General features: G+C 44.1%; 1 protein-coding gene across 2 annotated transcripts in view; it reads right to left on the bottom strand.

The window, feature by feature from the left end:
• Positions 1 to 17335, bottom strand: part of ASB2 (ankyrin repeat and SOCS box containing 2) — a 34746-nt gene that overhangs the window by 4050 nt on the left and 13361 nt on the right. For both annotated transcript variants that reach the window (XM_082484770.1, XM_082484771.1), the window contains 6 exons: positions 16763 to 16929; positions 15925 to 16080; positions 13708 to 13953; positions 10253 to 10424; positions 4807 to 5368; positions 313 to 466 (listed from right to left, as the gene is read on the bottom strand). In XM_082484770.1, the coding sequence (XP_082340896.1) occupies positions 313 to 466; positions 4807 to 5368; positions 10253 to 10424; positions 13708 to 13953; positions 15925 to 16080; positions 16763 to 16929 (1457 nt within the window). The remainder of the gene's footprint in view (positions 1 to 312; positions 467 to 4806; positions 5369 to 10252; positions 10425 to 13707; positions 13954 to 15924; positions 16081 to 16762; positions 16930 to 17335) is intronic.

Here is a 17335-nt window from a genome sequence, read left to right as displayed (position 1 = left end):
GGTCACACTGCCCGCACACCCTGATCTGACTGCATCCCAGGTGCAGCCAGCTTGGGCCTTCCTGTACCGGCAATGCTCATTCCCCAAGGGTCAGGTCCACAGAAGGTCTACATTTAACATCATGGAGTGAGTGACACCCCAGCAATTTCTTGTGCCTCAGACCTGCTGCAAAATGTAATGCAGTCTCAGTAGGGAAATCCTACCACGTTTAATGGATGAATACTAAGGGGAGATGGTGACTGAGGTTTTGAATTCAGTGGGACTGATTGAAGTGGGACTGTTTGTGCCAGATTTGCTCCTGGGTGACCATACCTGCTTTTTCTTTAATGACAGCCCAGTCCTCATAGCTGTCAATATGCTCCTTGAGCCGGGAACAGAGCTGCACGTTGCCCACATAATCCAGGAGAACATCGATGATCGGCCCGGCCCAGCGACTCATCTCTGGAGTAGACACCATTTCACAAAACTTTGAGGAAAAACAGATTGACTACAGTCAGTGAGACATGAATGCACCTGTGGAAACTGCAAGAATAGAAACAGCCCTGACTGCATTGGGGGTCTCACCTTTCTACCAGCTGTGGTGTGAGAGCAGTTACCAGTTTCTCCTCAGAAAACTTCAACTAAAGCCACTTTTTTTTTTTTTTTTTTTTTTTTTTTTTTTGCAGTTGAGGGCAGAACCCCCTCATTACAACCACAGGTGGACACAAAACGCTGGTGTAATCTTAGCTCTGGAGCATGGAAAGGATGCTGAATTGTTTACAGGGTCCAAAGATCCTACTTCCACAGAAATGGGAGGGCAGAGGGGTGCTCACAGCTTTGCCCCAGGCTAGTAAGGGAGCCGCTGAAAGATCAACACAGCCCAGGGCTCTGTGACCCAGTGTGCTGGATCCCTTTCCTTTCTTGGGAGGTGCTCCGTGGGGCAACTGTGCACAAAGGAGGCCTAGGGAATGAGGGGGATCTGGCAAAGCACAGCACCTCCTACTTCGGGTGAACCCATTGGTATCTGCAGCTGTTGGGGACCAAACACCTCACTAGAAACAAGCCCGGGGAAAGCCCTGCAGAGATGAATCCCAGGCAGTTTTACTCGTCCATGGGAGAACTCTCCTGGGCCTAATACAGAGCAGAGGTCTGTATTGAAGGATCCTTACTCAGTCCTGAATCAGGCATGTCTTCTGTTGGTCCCAGTGCGAGCTGCAGAGTACTCAGAGCTGTTGCATGGAGGGCTGCTTATGGAGATACTGAAGAACAGACTTCAGGACCTGACTTTAAGCAGTCTCATGTCAAAAAAGTAGCGGTTTCTCTTTCCACTTTAATCTAAATATGCATATTATACCAGACAGCTTCATCTATCTCTGTTAGGGAGCTGCATGTGATGAAGATATCTGTGGACTTATCTGCATGCAAGCAGTCAGAAAATTTAAGATGAATTAAATCACGCTGTGTGGGTAAGAACTCAGGCACGTGGCCAAACGCAATTGAATGATGGTGGCTTAAGCACCATCCATCAGCTTAGTCACTGAGACTGTCTGCAGGCACCCTCCAAGCCCACCCCAAACATGAAAGATAATGCACCATCTTAAACCTCTTTCAGTTTAAGCTCCTGTAACTGGATCACATTTGATTATACATGCATGAGCCCTAGCTCAAAATGCATTAAACTCGTGTGGTTACTTTTATTCAGAAATAAAATTATATTAACTTACCTAGGAAAGAATAAAGCTGCAGAAAATTATAAGGTGAGAGCATTCACAGAGGTGTTTACTACTCTTCTGACATTTTTTCACTAAGCATCACCACCTAATATTTCCCAGGAAAATTAGACACAGTAATGTCGGGAAGATCCCAATGGACACCCCACAGTTTCCTACCTGGAAGTTCAGTTTAGTATATCTGGCTGTCCTTCACGGAGTTTTCAGAGTTGGAAGGGACCTCCAGAGATCATCTAGTCCAACTCCCCTGCTAAAGCAGGATTGCCCAGAGCACATTACTCAGGACTGCATCCAGGCGGGTCTTGAAAATCTCCAGAGAAGGGGACTCCACCACCTCCCTGGGCAGCCTGTGCCAGTGCTCTCTCACCCTCACCGTAAGGAAGTGTTTCCGTGAATTTGAACGGAACTTCCTGTGTTCTAACTTGTGCCCATTGCCCCTCGTCCTGTCACTGGGAACCATTGAAAAGAGCCTGGCTCCATCCTCCTTCAACCCACCCTTTAGATACTTGTACGCCATAATAAGGTCTCCCCTCAGCCTTCTCTTCTCCAGGCTAAAGAGTCCCAGCGCTCTCAGCCTTTCCTCATAAGGGAGATGCTCCAAGCCCTCAATCATCTTAGTTGCCCTTTGCTGGACTCGCTCCAGCAGTTCCCTGTCCCTCTTGAACTGGGGAGCCCAAAACTGGACACAGTCCATATGCCATTGCCATGCAGCTACCCGTAGGACATGCAAACTGGGGATCTGCACTACCACCTCCAAGCAGTAACTCCACTTTGTCAGAGTTTAAATGAGGACGCGTGTAGGGCAATAAAACCCTGGATCTTACAGCTGTCCTCTTCTTGCCTCCACCAGAGACCTTGCCTGCCTTTTCCTCTCTTCCCTATTCACAACCTCAGCCTACAAAAGTGTTTGCTGGGGAAAAAAAGTTCCAAAACATGTTGCAGGAAAAGAAACGCAGCAAAACGGAGGAAAATACTGCAAACCTGCAACTACAGGCAATGGGATTGACTCAGGGACAAAGTGACCCTGAGCCTGCAGTCTCGGTGAGCCCCTGAATGCCCTCTCGCGGCAGTAGGATACTTCACTCCCCACATTCATGGTTTTGACACTGCAATTCTGGAAATGTGGAGTGAGACAGCAACCATTTTTCTGCCTTCACTTTCTGCAGGACACATTAACTTAGTAGCAACAGTAATGATTTATAGTTATGCATTTTTCAAATCCACTTCCAGTAGCTCATAGTCTTTACTGTATAGACTAATCATTCAGATTTATTATCCTTACATCATCTTATACAAGAAAATAAAAAATGCACATCTTTTGTGTGGAGAAGGCTATAGTTTCATAAGATGCTCTATATTTCAGAATACAAACTGTATCACAAATATATCATGAAGCTACACCATGCAAGCTTTACTTTTATTAGCCAAATTCCTAGCAGTAAGAAGCAAATTTAAAATAATATTGGAGGGAAGGCATTGTTTTTTCTCTGTATGCATTTGTCCCTCACCGGTCTCTCACTAGGCAGAGATATAATTTTACACAGCTTTTGCTACCTCTGCCCCATGTGGTCTGACCTTTGAGGTGATGACTCTGTTTGTGAGTGACCTAATATTTTGTCAGGCACTAAAAGCAGTTTTAGGTGAGATCCAGAGGGAAATAATGTGCTTAAATAAATCAAAACAGAACTGGGTTTGAGTGGCCAGGATATCATAGAGGGCTACAGACAAACCCTCTCTCCTTGCCTTGAAATTCTAGCCCTCTATTCATTCTACGTGCTACCATATCATGGTTGCCTATATCATAAAGATGATGTATTTTATTAAATTTTTCTTTGGAAAAAATGTGGTGTCCTGGAGCAGTTTTGCTGTGACAAACACTCTCAAAGAGAATATAGCTCTGTTTGGGGTAAGAGATTATTGTGATGGACACTTACAATCCTCTTTCCAAGATTTCTTTTTGTTTGTTTGCCAGAGTTGTTACTGGAGAGTAAAGTCTTTTGGAAGACAGGACTGAAAAAAAAGGACAAGATTTCCTAGCATCTTTTAATGTTTTCCTGTCTTCATTCCACCACCCAGGAGCATTTATTGGTGACCATCTCTTTGGGCTAAATGACACTTTCTTCTGAATCCATTAAAGCTACACTTAAACTAGATGGAAGTTGATTTATTTCTTCCCTGCTTCGTTGCAAAATAGAAAGACTGCTGTGCTGAGATTTCTTTGTTGTGTTGCATGTGGAGGGACAGAAAATTTTGATTGGAGGGTCAGATTTTGTTTGAGATATATTGGAAGGAGTCAACATACAGAGATCAGGAAAAAAAAAAAGTGTAATCTGAGATTCTGCAAAGTCCTCTGAGAGTCCAATTCCAGCCCAATGGAAGCTGAGCCCAGCTGTGCTTTGGAAAGGACTGCAAAGATACACATGTAAAATGTGGATATCTAAAATCTGTAAGTCGCTTTGAAAATATGAGGTCATGCATCTAAATCTCCTAATCTCTTTTGAAAACTTCAAATATAATGCGCAGTCCTATAGCTAATATAACGATTTACGCTTTCTCTCCAGGGCTCCTTATCCAGTAGACTCGGAAATTGCAACTGTTTACATTCACTACTTTACCCTCATAAAATGAAGCACTAGACAATTTTAATTTAACCAGGAGCTTAAATTCCATATCAGACAAAACAAATACAGGGCAAATAAAACAAGCAGGATTCTACTGTCCATATGCTACTGACCATATGCTACCGCCCATATGACACTGCCTGTCAAGAAAACATGCTTCACTCCTGGCACCTCAGGTCCAGAGGAAAAGAATATTGCAGAACTGACGGCAAGGCTGTCAAGATGGCTATAATTCACTGCAAATTCAAGCTAGGGCCACAGCGACTGTTGCCTACCCTCCTGCTGTCATTGAACACGGACTTGGAACATTCACATGCTCTTACTGAGCCTTTTTTTTTTTTTTTTCTGTAAATAAAGTAGGAATAAAGGCATCTTCTCTCACAGGTAAGTTGGCAGAAGAAATACGTTACAGTTGTCAAGATACATGCATATGACAGGTCCTCAGAAGTACTTTAGGTAGACTAGGCAGTGCTTACCTGTACTATGGTTGGCTCCTTGGACTGCTGAGGATCATTAAGTCTGTCCCGTCTGTAATTTAATGCAGGGTGTGGGCCGTTTCCATACTGACACTCAAAACAGGAACCTGCATCACAGCCCAGATCAAGGAGATACTTCAGCACAGAAAGGTACTTCATCGAAAACATGATGGTAGCTGGAAACGTGGTGGGATGGCTTGATATATAAGCATCAATGTTTGCTCCATGGTCAAGGAGCAGTTTCATGGTCTTCAGGCAGCCGTGGCGGATGGAAATGAGTAATGGGTTAATGAGGTCGACGTTGGGGTTGGCTCCAGCTTGGAGCAGGAGCTCCGTGGCATAGATGTTGTTGTTAAAAACAGCAAAATAAAGGGGAGTGGTGCGTCTGTCCTCATAAAGGCAGGACCGTTCGTTGGAGAGGGCAGTGTTGACTTCATAGCCAGCATCGATCAGTTCTTCCAAGATGTCATCATTGTTGCGTTCAGCTGCTAAGTGCAGGGGGCTGATGCCACTACGCTTGACACGTGTGCGGCTGGTCACAGGGATCAGCATGGAGACAATCCTGCCGGGTGGAGAGTCAGTGAACAGCAGTGAGCTCTAGGGGACCTAGGAGATCTACAAGCATACAGCAAATCATAACTGTATGGTTGTAACCACAGAGAGAGCCTGCTAACTTGGGCACAGGAACAACTCTCTCTGAGAGAAACCAGGGTGTGAACTTGAAACCTGTCCAACAACTCCCTGTGCTCCTACCTTGCCAAAAATGTGAATTGTGTGTCCCCCTCTTTCATGGAGGAACAAGGGTTTTTTTGAATTATCACCCAGTTTCTATGTGGTAACGGCAGCTACAGGGGCGGTTATGATGGAAGAGATGATGTGTTGGCACCTCACCTACCCTGTTGTAACTTCTCTTAGGTGCCACAGCCCGAATGGCGGACACTCAGCCAGGATCTCCCAGAAGCTCTGCACCTCTGTCATGGCACTGTGGGTAGGACTGGAGGAACGGGTGCATGGCCTGAGGTGCCAGCAGAGAGGCTGTATCTCCCCACCTCCATCGGGATTGCTTTATTGCTCAGCAGAGAAGGGCGCAAACACAAGGTGGCCTTGTGGGGCACAGCCACAGCAAGAGGCTTGAGACCAGAAAAGGGGTGAACCCAAACCTTCCCCTGCGGGACAGAGCTAGGATAAACTACATATTTGGGGCCCAGGCCTCCCCGACAGATTTTACAATTCAGATATTACCCTGGATTGATCCCCATCCTGGAGGCCCTCACTCTGTGGCTTTTGGCTGTGGCAAATCCATAGGGCTATCAACATCCACCCCAGATCATGGGGAGCCAAAAAGACAATTAGAAAAAGGGAGAAAAAGAAATAAAAATATTTTCCAGGCTGGTTTCCATGCTTTAGCCCAAGGAGAGAAAATGTACAGCCAAGTCCTAAACCCCAGTAATCAGGGATTGCTATTGGAAAGTGTGATGTGGCCTTAAACACAGCAACATAAATCGATCAGGCTGCTCTCACTATGTAATGTGAAGTTTGAATATATGGTGTACAGGGGCCCTGCACAAATCTGTAATCATTTTAATATCTTCACAGGTGTTATTGGAGCTGCATGACCAGCCCCATGGGTTAAACCCTCATTTCCTGCTCATAAAATTGGGTGGTTTAGCCAAAGCACTGGGTTGATTCTCTAAATACAGACAAGACACCTTAAGCTGCTTCCAGAAAGAGCCTAGGGACCATCCAACCTGAGTCTGCCTGCTTACTGTCTCAGGAGGTGCCCATGCTCCCTATATAATGCTGGTGGAGGGAGAGATGTCTGAAAAGGAACTTGTGGGAGCCAACGAGCTAAGCACACCTTCTCCTCCTTTTCTTCCTCCCATACAGACTCATCTGTCTGGCAGTCAACAGCTCTTCTAACACACAAACATGCAAAGCTCGGTTTCCTACCATGTAGCGCGTCTCCTTTAAAACGCTTCCTATCTTCAGCTTGACTGCGATGGCTGGTCCCAACACTGGGCCCTCAAACATATATTTACATAATAAACTAAGCCAAATTAAGCGCTAGTCTCAGGAAAACCTTTGTCTGTGATGCACGGAATGATCCTGTGAAAGACTGAGACTCCAACGCTCCCAGGAGCCGAAATAAGAGTTGAAGATGCATAACACTTTACAGGATTATGTTCCTATTTACATAATGGAGTGTTGGTGTCTCCAAGTTACTTCTACATCTCATTTTTAAACAAAAAGGGTTTTTAAATTATGTAAATATCTTGGGAAATTAAGCACGGGGTTATTTTACTCTGAGCAGCTTCCCTAATCTTCCAGTGCTGTGACGCTCACCAGAGAGCAGGAGGTTTGGGTGCTGGTGAGCTGGCAACTTCCCATCGTTAGCAAATGTTCTGTAAGAGCCATAATAACAAAAAGGGCACAGAGCATTGCGAGGACACCATGCCAAGTGCCAGCATTAGTCATCCCATGATCAACTGTTTTGAAGATTTAAGGGTCTGTTTTGTTCTTTCCCTCCAGCCTGTGTGCTTCAGCCAGCTCTTCACGTCCGAGTTAAAGAGGCACTGCGTCATTTCTGTCTGCGAGGAGGACCTGAACCTCACTGCAGGGGTGCCACGCTGAGGCTCTGCATCCCAATGCCGCAATGTCCCAGACCTCAGCACGCTCCCTGTACCCTACGTTTATTTTGAGAGGAAAAGCAGGAAGCATATCGGAGTTTAATTTTGTAGCTTGAACCTGTCTCTCCTCCTCATCCTCCGAAGTGGATTGGTTCAGTAACATGGCATCTCCTCCTCTACAGACCCTCCTGTCTGCCTAGAGGGAGAAAGCAGCTCAAGTGAAGGCAGCCAAGGCCAGCCAAGCCAGAGCACATCCCGCATCTGCCACAGGGCTGAGCTTCACGTACAGTTTTGAAACAGTGCTGAGTTTCCCCTTATCCCCGACACCTGCTGCTGTGATTTCTATTTGTTAGAAATTGTATGGAGGAGGAGGCGGCAGAGCATCCTTAGTGTGAGCGCGCCAAGAGTTTAATGACTTGTATTTATTTAATAAATCTGCTCACACTTCACAAAATCTTCCCTTCTCAGCATCTCAGTTCAGAGGGGGAAGGAGTTAAATGACTGCTTGCGATTGTCCTACAGCTGATGAGATGACCCTTATGAATTTCAGGTCAGTATTGACAAGGTGTCATTTAAAATAAACAAACACCAAGCAACCAGAGTTGACAGTTGAGCCTTGGGACCCCATTCTTGGCTTTTTGATGGTAGGGAGCCTTCGTGCTCTGGCAAAAAGTTGAAGCGTGGAATTCCTGCAGAATTACGTATTAAATCTGCAGGAATACAAAGAGAGGTCACCGGGAAGGGTGTTATTTTACTGAATACCAAAGGAATTAAGAATGATCAGCCAATTGGGCTAAAGCTTTGTCATTTAGATAAATATTTATAAGAGAAGATCTTTTTCTTTTTTCTTTCTTTTGCACTTAGTTTGCAGCAGTTGTGCACAAAAATCTGTGCTCAGTCTTTTACAAGTGAAGGAACTCAGCATTTGGGCTGAATTCTGGTCTTATTTATGCTGCTGGTTGTTGGGAATAATAGATGTGAGATCTGAAACAGGTCCTTTATTTCATAACAAGGGGGTGGACTCAGGTTGCAGAGTTCCCATGTGAATTACCTTTCAGGTCGGGGTGTGGAACTGTTGAGGAGAGGAAAAGATTCAGAGAGCTGGTCCAGACTCTAGATACAAATTGGATTCAGATCAACTTACTGAACTTTCAGACGAACTTTTTTGAAAGTGAGCAACTGGAGCTGGGTTCTGTCTCTGGCACATTTCTCATCTAAAAAGTGTTTGTTTTCAAGAAAATGTCTTTGTAACTCAAGCCCCAGAGAAAATTCTGGATCGTGCTTGCATTAGTCTACGCAGGGTATTCAGGTACGTGCCCTAAGCATATAGATCCATTCCATAAACTCGCACTGGGCTGTCCTCTGGAATACACAGCTTGCCCAAAGAAGCAGGCCTACTCCAACGACAGAAAAGGAATAACCTAAGGTCTATCAAACCGATTTGAGAAGCTTAATCGGGATTCCCAAGCAGACCTAAACATTAGGATAAAAGATGCTATAGGAAGGTGTAGTGCTGTCAAGTTTTCATTCCTCAGACATTGTGAAATATGTAAGAATCTGCTCTAGCAGTTGTTTGCAAGGACAGCTTTACTGTCCAGAAACAGTCTTTGCAGTTGTATGTACTCTCTCCTTTGATTATTGCTGAGAGGATTTTGATAAAAACTGTGATACTCAGAAAAGTCCACTACAGTCGCTGCAAGACGTGGCTGTGTTTTGCAGGAATAACTGTGGGGCACTGACCCTTGCAGCAGCAAGGGCTTAAAGACAGGAGCTAAAACATGCCCTAGAATCAGAAGAAAATGCTAAGAACTTCAGGCTCAGAAGCATGCTACAGTGTCCCAGGTCTTGAAAGAGCTAGGTAAACACTATTTACGTGACAGTGCAACAATCCCATCCCTTAACAGCATCTTCTAAATTGATATCCTTTATCACAGGCTTAGTAGAGTTTCTCCCCACCCCCCCACCCCCTCCCAACACCTCTACTACAGAGGACCGGTAAATCCACCCGATTCCTGGTTATTTTTTCCATTAGTTACTTTTCCCACTGTTTAAAGAACGTGCTCAGCTCTATCCCAAACACATTTAATTTCAGAAACAAACCACTGGATCTTTTTATGCATTTGTCTGTTACATTTAGGAGTCATTTATTCACTCACTAATAAAGTACATTTTCCAGACCGCGAGTAATTCTTGTACTTCTTTTCTGAAGCCTTTCCAATTTCCTGAAAGGTTTCTGAAAGGGAGGATACCAGAACTGGACACCATATTCTAGGAACAATCTCACTAATGCCCTAGAGATTCACTTAACCACTTCCTGCTGTCAGCGTCTGAATTATCGACAATAAAACCTGAACACACCAGAGATGAATGCAGCACGTTCTGCTTGTGCAGAAGAACCACAGTGGCCTCATGTAGAAAAATGATCGCAAACTATGCTGCAATAGCTGTTGAGGACTAACACCACCACCCCTCTTCCCCCCGACGCTTTTTTATTCCAACTCAAGCAAATTTTGTGGAGCTCAGTTTAATCCACTTCCAAGATACATGAGGTTATTTAGCTGTAATAGGTGGTATCTTGGCAAAGCTAAAGGAATCTTGCGCCCCACATTCCTGCTCGCCCCATCCCATCCATTCCATCCTGCAAACACACTCTTCAGTTTATAATTTCCCACCCGAGCTCTACAAGCAGCTTGGTTCTCAACTGGCAGCTCCCTTGCTCGCAATGCCCAGAATTAGATCTGGGACATTAAATTCTCTTTTTCATAAGGAATTTGGATTCTTGTCTAAAAGATGAAACTAGGAAATGAACTGAAACTTACTCGCAAATCCCTTTTTTGGCTGCTATGTGAAGAGGTAACAGGCCATCCTTATTGGCTTTGTTAGCATCCGCTCCTTGGGACAAAAGAAACTCCACAATAGGTACGTGTCCATTTTTACAGGCTTCATAAAGAGCAGAGGCATTATCACTGGCTTGAGTATTTATATCGGCACCTGGGAAGGAAGAAAATCTTTGTAGCACCAAAAGGTTAAAACCAAATGGAAGGAACAGACTTTGAATGAACGCATATGTTTCCACGACACTGGAGCTACAAAATGTGCTGGACGGGGATGTGAATGAGGTCGTATCAGAGGTAACACAGTCTTATCAGTTATATCATAGATCTCCGCTGTCTTTTGATATGACGTGAAATTTATGAGGGGGAGTTTAATGTGAGTAACAACCATTAGCAGCCAATCATGAATCCGGCTCCATTCAGCTGTAACTCAAAGACAAAAAACTTTAGAATGTGCTGTTCTTTATAAAGCATGGCCTTTTCTTTAGACACAATAATTCCATTATTTATTTACTAGGGAAGTAATCATCCCCCTGTACTCGGCACTGGTGAGGCCTCACCTCGAGTACTGTGTTCAGTTTTGGGCCCCTCACTACAAGAAGGACATTGAGGTGTTGGAGCGTGTCCAGAGAAGGGCTACAAAGCTGGTGAAGGGTCTGGAGGACAAACCTTATGAGGAACGACTGAGGGATCTGGGGTTGTTTAGCCTGGAGAAGAGGAGGCTGAGGGGAGACCTTATCACCCTCTACAACTACCTGAAAGGAGGTTTTAGAGAGATGGGAGCTGACCTCTTCTCCCTGGCGACAAGCGATAGGACAAGAGGAAATGGGTTCAAGTTATGTCAGGGCAGGTTTAGATTAGATGTTAGGAAGCATTTTTTCACTGAAAGGGTTATTAAACATTGGAATAAGCTGCCCAGAGAGGTGGTGGATTCACCATCCCTGGAGGTGTTTAAGAAAAGGGTAGATGAGGTGCTTAGGGACATGGTTTAGGAGTGGTGGTGTTTTTATCAGGGTAGGTTAATGGTTGGACTTGATGATCTTAAAGGTCCCTTCCAACCTCACTGATTCTATGATTCTATGATTCTATGTGTTTACACTATGTGTATACACTATTTCTGAGCATGAGCTGGACTAGAGGATCTCAATGGGTGCTCTCCAAAATTCTATGGTTATGTATATGTGACATATATTTATCGCACCTCAAATACAGTTTTGGGCCTCTCACTGCAAGAAAGACATTGAGGTGCTGGGATGTGTCCATACAAGAGCTGCGGAAACGTGCAAGTTGCTCTGGTGAAGGGTCTAGAGAACAAAACCTATGAGGAGTGGCTGAGGGAACTGGAGTTGTTTAGCCTGGAGAAAAGGAGGCTGAGGGGAGACCCTATTGCTCTCCACAACTACCTGAAAGGAGATTGTAGCGAGAGGGGGTTGGTCTCTTCTCCCAAGTTGCAGGCGACAGGACAAGAGGAAATGGCTTCAAGTTGTGCCAGGGGAGGTTTAGGATGGATATTAGGAAAAATTTCTTCACCGAAAGGGTTGTCAGGAATTGGAACAGGCTGCCCAGGGAAGTGGTGGGGTCACCATCCCTGGAGATATTTAAAAGACACATAGGTGTGGTGCTTAGGGACGTGTTTTAGTGGTGGACTTGGCAGGTTCATGGTTGGACTCGACGATCTTAAGGGTCTTTTCCAACCTGTATCATTCTATGTTTCTATGATTCTGTAATTCTATTAATATTTATACATATTGTCTATACTCTATATATTCACACCATAAGTACATTTATATTATTTATACTACATTTTCATTTTAGTACATATCTAAGCTAAAATAGGACACTATAACATGACATCTGCATGGTACCAAGCAACAATACTAATCAGCTTTTATCTGGGCATGCCTTAGACAGTGACTATTTCATTTTAAAAACTCAGCACCTGAGGCAGCATCTCTTCATTTCGCGAGGGTTCAAGTTAGGCTCCAAGTGGTAAGTTTTACCAAAACAAGATAAATATTATCGATGAGCTACTAGATTATTTGGGGAATTTTTTCTGGAGGTCTAGCATGGGCTTGGCTAAATAAATAGATATTTAAGGCCTGAAAGCCTGGGTTTCGACTGTAATATACTGCGCCATGGTGTCCTCAGGAAGGCTGCTCTATGCATATTCTAAATGGGAATGATAGTTTGCTGGAGTTTTGCTTCAAAACTCCAATAAAGAAGCCAATCAGTCTCCTGTTTGATCATGAAAACTCCCTGCCAAAGAGAACATTTCCCTGTGCTCTCACCCCAAACATCTGTGTTGTGTTTGGCCCTTTGAAGATGTTGTAGCTGGAAACATCAGAATTGCAGTGACAAAACATAACACAGGACTACGTTTCTAATGAAAAAGAAATGAAAAAGAAACCCTTTTTATGATGAACTTTGCTCATGCAGTGATATCATTCCTGGGATTCTCAGAGGAGCTTTTCAGGGCTTGAAAAAATTGGACAGTTTTATTGGATTTTCTCCTGTGTATTTTTCTCAAAATTGAACTTTAAGGAAATCCTAATATCTATCTAAGTTGAAACACAAATCATATTCTGGCTTAGTTTCTAAAATTGTAGACAGTATGATGGACTAACCGGTCACATAAAACTGACTTGACAATGCTAGCTGGACAGCAGAACACATTTTTTCATTCCCCAACTCTGATATTTTTCTTAGCCATGCTAACTGCTTCAGAAGTTTTTCTTATCTTCATCATTGTTTAGCTCTTGTTTTGGAAGTGCAGGACCCATTTCCTACCTACATTGAAGATATTAGCCCACGGTGAGAATAAAATATGCCTTAGAATAGTAATAAAATACGTTGTGCTTATTGTAAAGCTGTTTTACATGAGTGGAGCAGTAAACGGTAGGTTTAGTGTAAACTAGAATCAAATCCACTCCATTTATATGTTTGAACATATACACATGGGGAGAGTGAGTCTGCTTCTGCTTCGTGGAAGTCCATAAACTATACAACAGTACTTTATCTATTTTGAGCAGGATTCATTAGTGGAGGAGAGCTAATCTTGCCCATCACTGCACATGTTCAGGAGCAGGTGGGGTTGCCTAATGTTCAACTTCTGCCATCTATTACCACCTACAGTTGGCTGATTGGATTTTAGGCTACACATGTGCAGCAATATGGATTTTGCAAGCTGTCAGGCAATGCGATTAGAGAGCAGCGTATTACTTCTCAAAGTAGGTGACCATGAATGAACGCTGAAGAAGCATGCGTGTCTAGACCATGGTCTCTGAAAGACCCGACACAATTCAGCCACCTGGAGCAACAAGGTTCCAGCACATCTGCAGGCTAGGCCTTGTCTCCAGAGGCAGAAAAAACGAGAGGGGCAGAATCACGGAAACTTTGAAACATTAAGAATGAAATGCATATAATGGCACAACTGTACTCACCACATTTCGCCAGGTATCTCAAAGCATCCAACTGCCCACTCTCAGCTGCCACAAATAAAGAAGTGATCCCGTAGGCGTTTGCAGACTCAATCTTGGCACCCCCTTTCACAAGGATATCAATAATCTCCAGGTCATTTCGGGAGACAGCCTCATGGAGAGCTGTCCATCCTCGATTGCAACGATGGTTGGTATCAGCGTTGTACTGTACCAGGAGTCTCGCAGCCTCTGCATTCTTGCGCTCACAGGCTGTTTTGGAAAAAAAAGGGAAGTGATTAGGACAAGGTTGAAAGGTTCTGGGTGTTGTGGTATCCATTTCATGTAGCATAAGGCAATATAATACAACTAGGCCATAGCAAGTGAGACCAAAGGTCCATCTGGGTCAATATGAGGGCCAAGGCTGCTGCCAAACAACGTTGTCTGAGGCTTGCGAAGGATGTGGCAGCGAAGCCAATCTTCAGCCAGGACCTGGGGGAGGTTAAGCATCATCTGCGGGACTGAGGGGAATCCAGCCCGGCACACTTGTACCAACCGGACACCACAGTGACACAAGGAGGTGACGAGGTGCAGGAGATAATTTCTGAAGAACAAACATGTTACAGAAATCACGACCTGAACACTTACTTTCCAAATTCTGTGAAAACTGACTCTATCTTAATGCCCTGGACTGCAGATAAAACTGTATAGAGACAAGAAAATACAAAAAAGCCCAAACCAACAGTGGCCTGAAAAGGATCCTTAGAAAACAGTAGTGGTGTGAATCAGCAGCAGTCTCTCCTGAACAATTTATAGTTCAGGACCATCCTGAGCCAAAGGTATTTCCTGGATAATTAATAGCATTTTGTTGATTTTTATTCTACCAATTTTTTCCATTGTTTTTTGAATCCCAAATCACGAGGCTTCCTACACACCTTCACTGTGGGACCCCAAATCAAAGATACGTAGAATAAGCAGCCACATTCACACACCCCAATTAGCATTTGTTTTACAATGTGCAGAGAGGCCAGCACATTCCATAGCAATTGTTTTCTTTCTTTGAAATAATAGTGTATTTTTCTCACAGACGTTCAACCTTTTGGTTTTGGTTCCTCCCCTGGGACATTGCCATGGCTTCATCTCCCTTACATAGGGGTCATTTTTGTGTACAGAAAACAACTATCTGATTAGACACTGCTGATGTTACCTATGCATAGCTCTGCAGAGTTTAATTTGCTTCCTTGCTAGGCATAAGCAATTCGTTACGCTAATTTTTTCACTCTCTTTTTTGCTGGAGGGTAGACCAGAAGATTTTTGTATCAATACTAGCACATTCTTAATAACACTTTTTCTCTGCCTAAAGGGTGCTTTCATTTCATTCTTATTATTATTATTATTATTGTTGTTATTACTATGAGTAGTACTACTGCTACGACTACCACTACTGTGTGTTTAATGCACAGCTGAACAGCTTTCCTTTCCTTTTCCTTTTTTCCTTTCCTAAGCCAGCACTTAAAAAATAAAGCATTTTGAACTGAGCAGCCTTAATGCCAAGCATCCAAAGTTGGAGGCAAGATTACTGTTGAAATCAGTAATATGTACTTTTTAATGTTTTAGAGCACTAAAATTAGTCAGGGCAAGAGCAGCCAGTAAAAGCAGGAGGGACAAGAAGGTGTGAGAGAGCATCTCCTTGGAATCTTTGTGATATCATGAATGTCATGCTAAAGTAAGTGCTCTCTGTGATCAGCAGCAAAATTGTATGTCCATGTTAAATACTTTATCTACCTTACTGAATTGTTTATAACTTTATGCATCTCCCATAGCACACAGCCTGGGCTGGCCCACACAGTATATGAACCACTGGCCTACCTACAGTTACTATATTCCCACATTTTACTTATGTCCTGCTGTTTAGAAAAGCATATATATTCTTCTACTATCCAGCTTTCCTGAAGTTTGGGACGTTGTGCAGACACCCTGTGTTGAAAGGACCCCACTAAGCACCACACCCCCCACCCTTAGCATCACTTCACACCCCACAGGGCACCACTACTTTGTCTCTGATGTGGATGAGAAGAGAGGCTGTGGCATGGCAGGTCAGACATAGGAGATAGAAGGGAAGAGATAGCGAGGTAGAAAATGGGAGTTAATTGCCGAGTTTCAGCCCCGCATCCCAAGCGAGCCTGCAGCTTTGCCTCGGTGCTGCCGGAAGAGCTCAGCCCCCCTGGGCACACAGCCACTCACCTTTGTAAAGCGGCGTTTCTCTGGCCTTGTTGGAGATGTCGGGCTCGGCCCCAGCCTGCAGCAGGGTGAGCAGGCAGTCCAGGTTGCCCCGGCTGGTAGCCAGGTAGAGAGCTGTCTCCTCGTTGAGTGTGCGCTGGTCGATTGTGCCAGGGTATGCTGTGAAGAGACGGTGAGCCCAGAGTCATTATGGCATGTAGTGAGTGCACAAGTATATACAGCACCATCACCTGTCAAAATCCTTGGAGTTTTAGGTGAGTTTTTGTTGCTTATTCCTTCTTTTCCTTTCCTTGTCCATGAACAAAGCAAGTTAAGAATATATTATAGAGTTAGTATAACTCAGATTAAGTATCTAAACCAGTCACTGGCTCAGATTAAAGTGTTCAGCTACGGCCACTAGCGGTGCAGAAAGCTGTTGAAGTATGCTCTTCAGTAGCAGCTTGAAAACAACCTACAGTAGTTAAACCACCTTCAGTCATCAGCAAAGAGGTGCTGGGCTGGTTCTCCAGCCAGTGGGAAGTGGGGTAACTGGTGTCAGCTGCAGCAGGCCACCAGCAGCTCACCACAGCCGAAAACTCAGCTACAAGGCTTTACTGTCAGAAATCCAGGGCTCGGCAAAATCTATCCAGATATTATTTTCTCCTGAAGATCCTAACTTTTAGAGGCTTCAGTCTGGAAACCTACGCTCAAAGAGAAGGTGAAAATAATATACACTCAGAGTCTTGAAAAAAAGCTTCACAGACAGTCCCAGGCAAGGATTGGGCTGCTGCTAATTCTGCTTTTTAGTTTATTCATATTCTTCTTCTCTTCTTTGTAATGAATTAGTTTTAGCTTCACTGACCTTTTTGCAACAGGCTCAGGCAACCCACTTGGCCATAGTAAGCAGCTTCATGGAGGGGTATCCAGCCGTCCTTATTAGGCTCAGAAAGGTCTTTTCCTGATTTCATCATGTTACATACTGCTTTTTCATCTCCATCCTTGATTGCTGCCACTACAGGGTCAAGTTCCCTTTAAAACAAGATTAAAATCTGATTACTGCTTCTTTCATTACTGAGAAGATTTTTTGGGGCAACATCACTGTATCATTTGGCAAAAATAATGAACCCCTACAGACTATATAATAAGTATTTGTGGCCCTAATGTGTCTTTTTACAGGGCCTGCAGAAGTAAAATTTGTCTGCCCTAATTTGGCTATTCGCAATGGAAGAATCACTGGCTGATCTCTTTCCTTGGAATGTATGGAAAGTGTAGGCGTGACTAATCTCTGACATACACATCTGTATTTTAGATATCTGGAGCTGGGGGAGACCAGGTCTACCCGTGCTCTGTACGCTGCCATGAGCGTCCATGGTTGTGACGATTACATCACTCTCCCACATGGCAAGGTGTTTCCACATGAGATCTCTCAAACAAG

This window comes from Vanellus vanellus (genome assembly GCF_965231255.1).
Source record: "Vanellus vanellus genome assembly, chromosome: 6".
Lineage (NCBI taxonomy): Eukaryota > Metazoa > Chordata > Aves > Charadriiformes > Charadriidae > Vanellus > Vanellus vanellus.
This window is presented reverse-complemented; position numbering and strand designations above follow the sequence as displayed.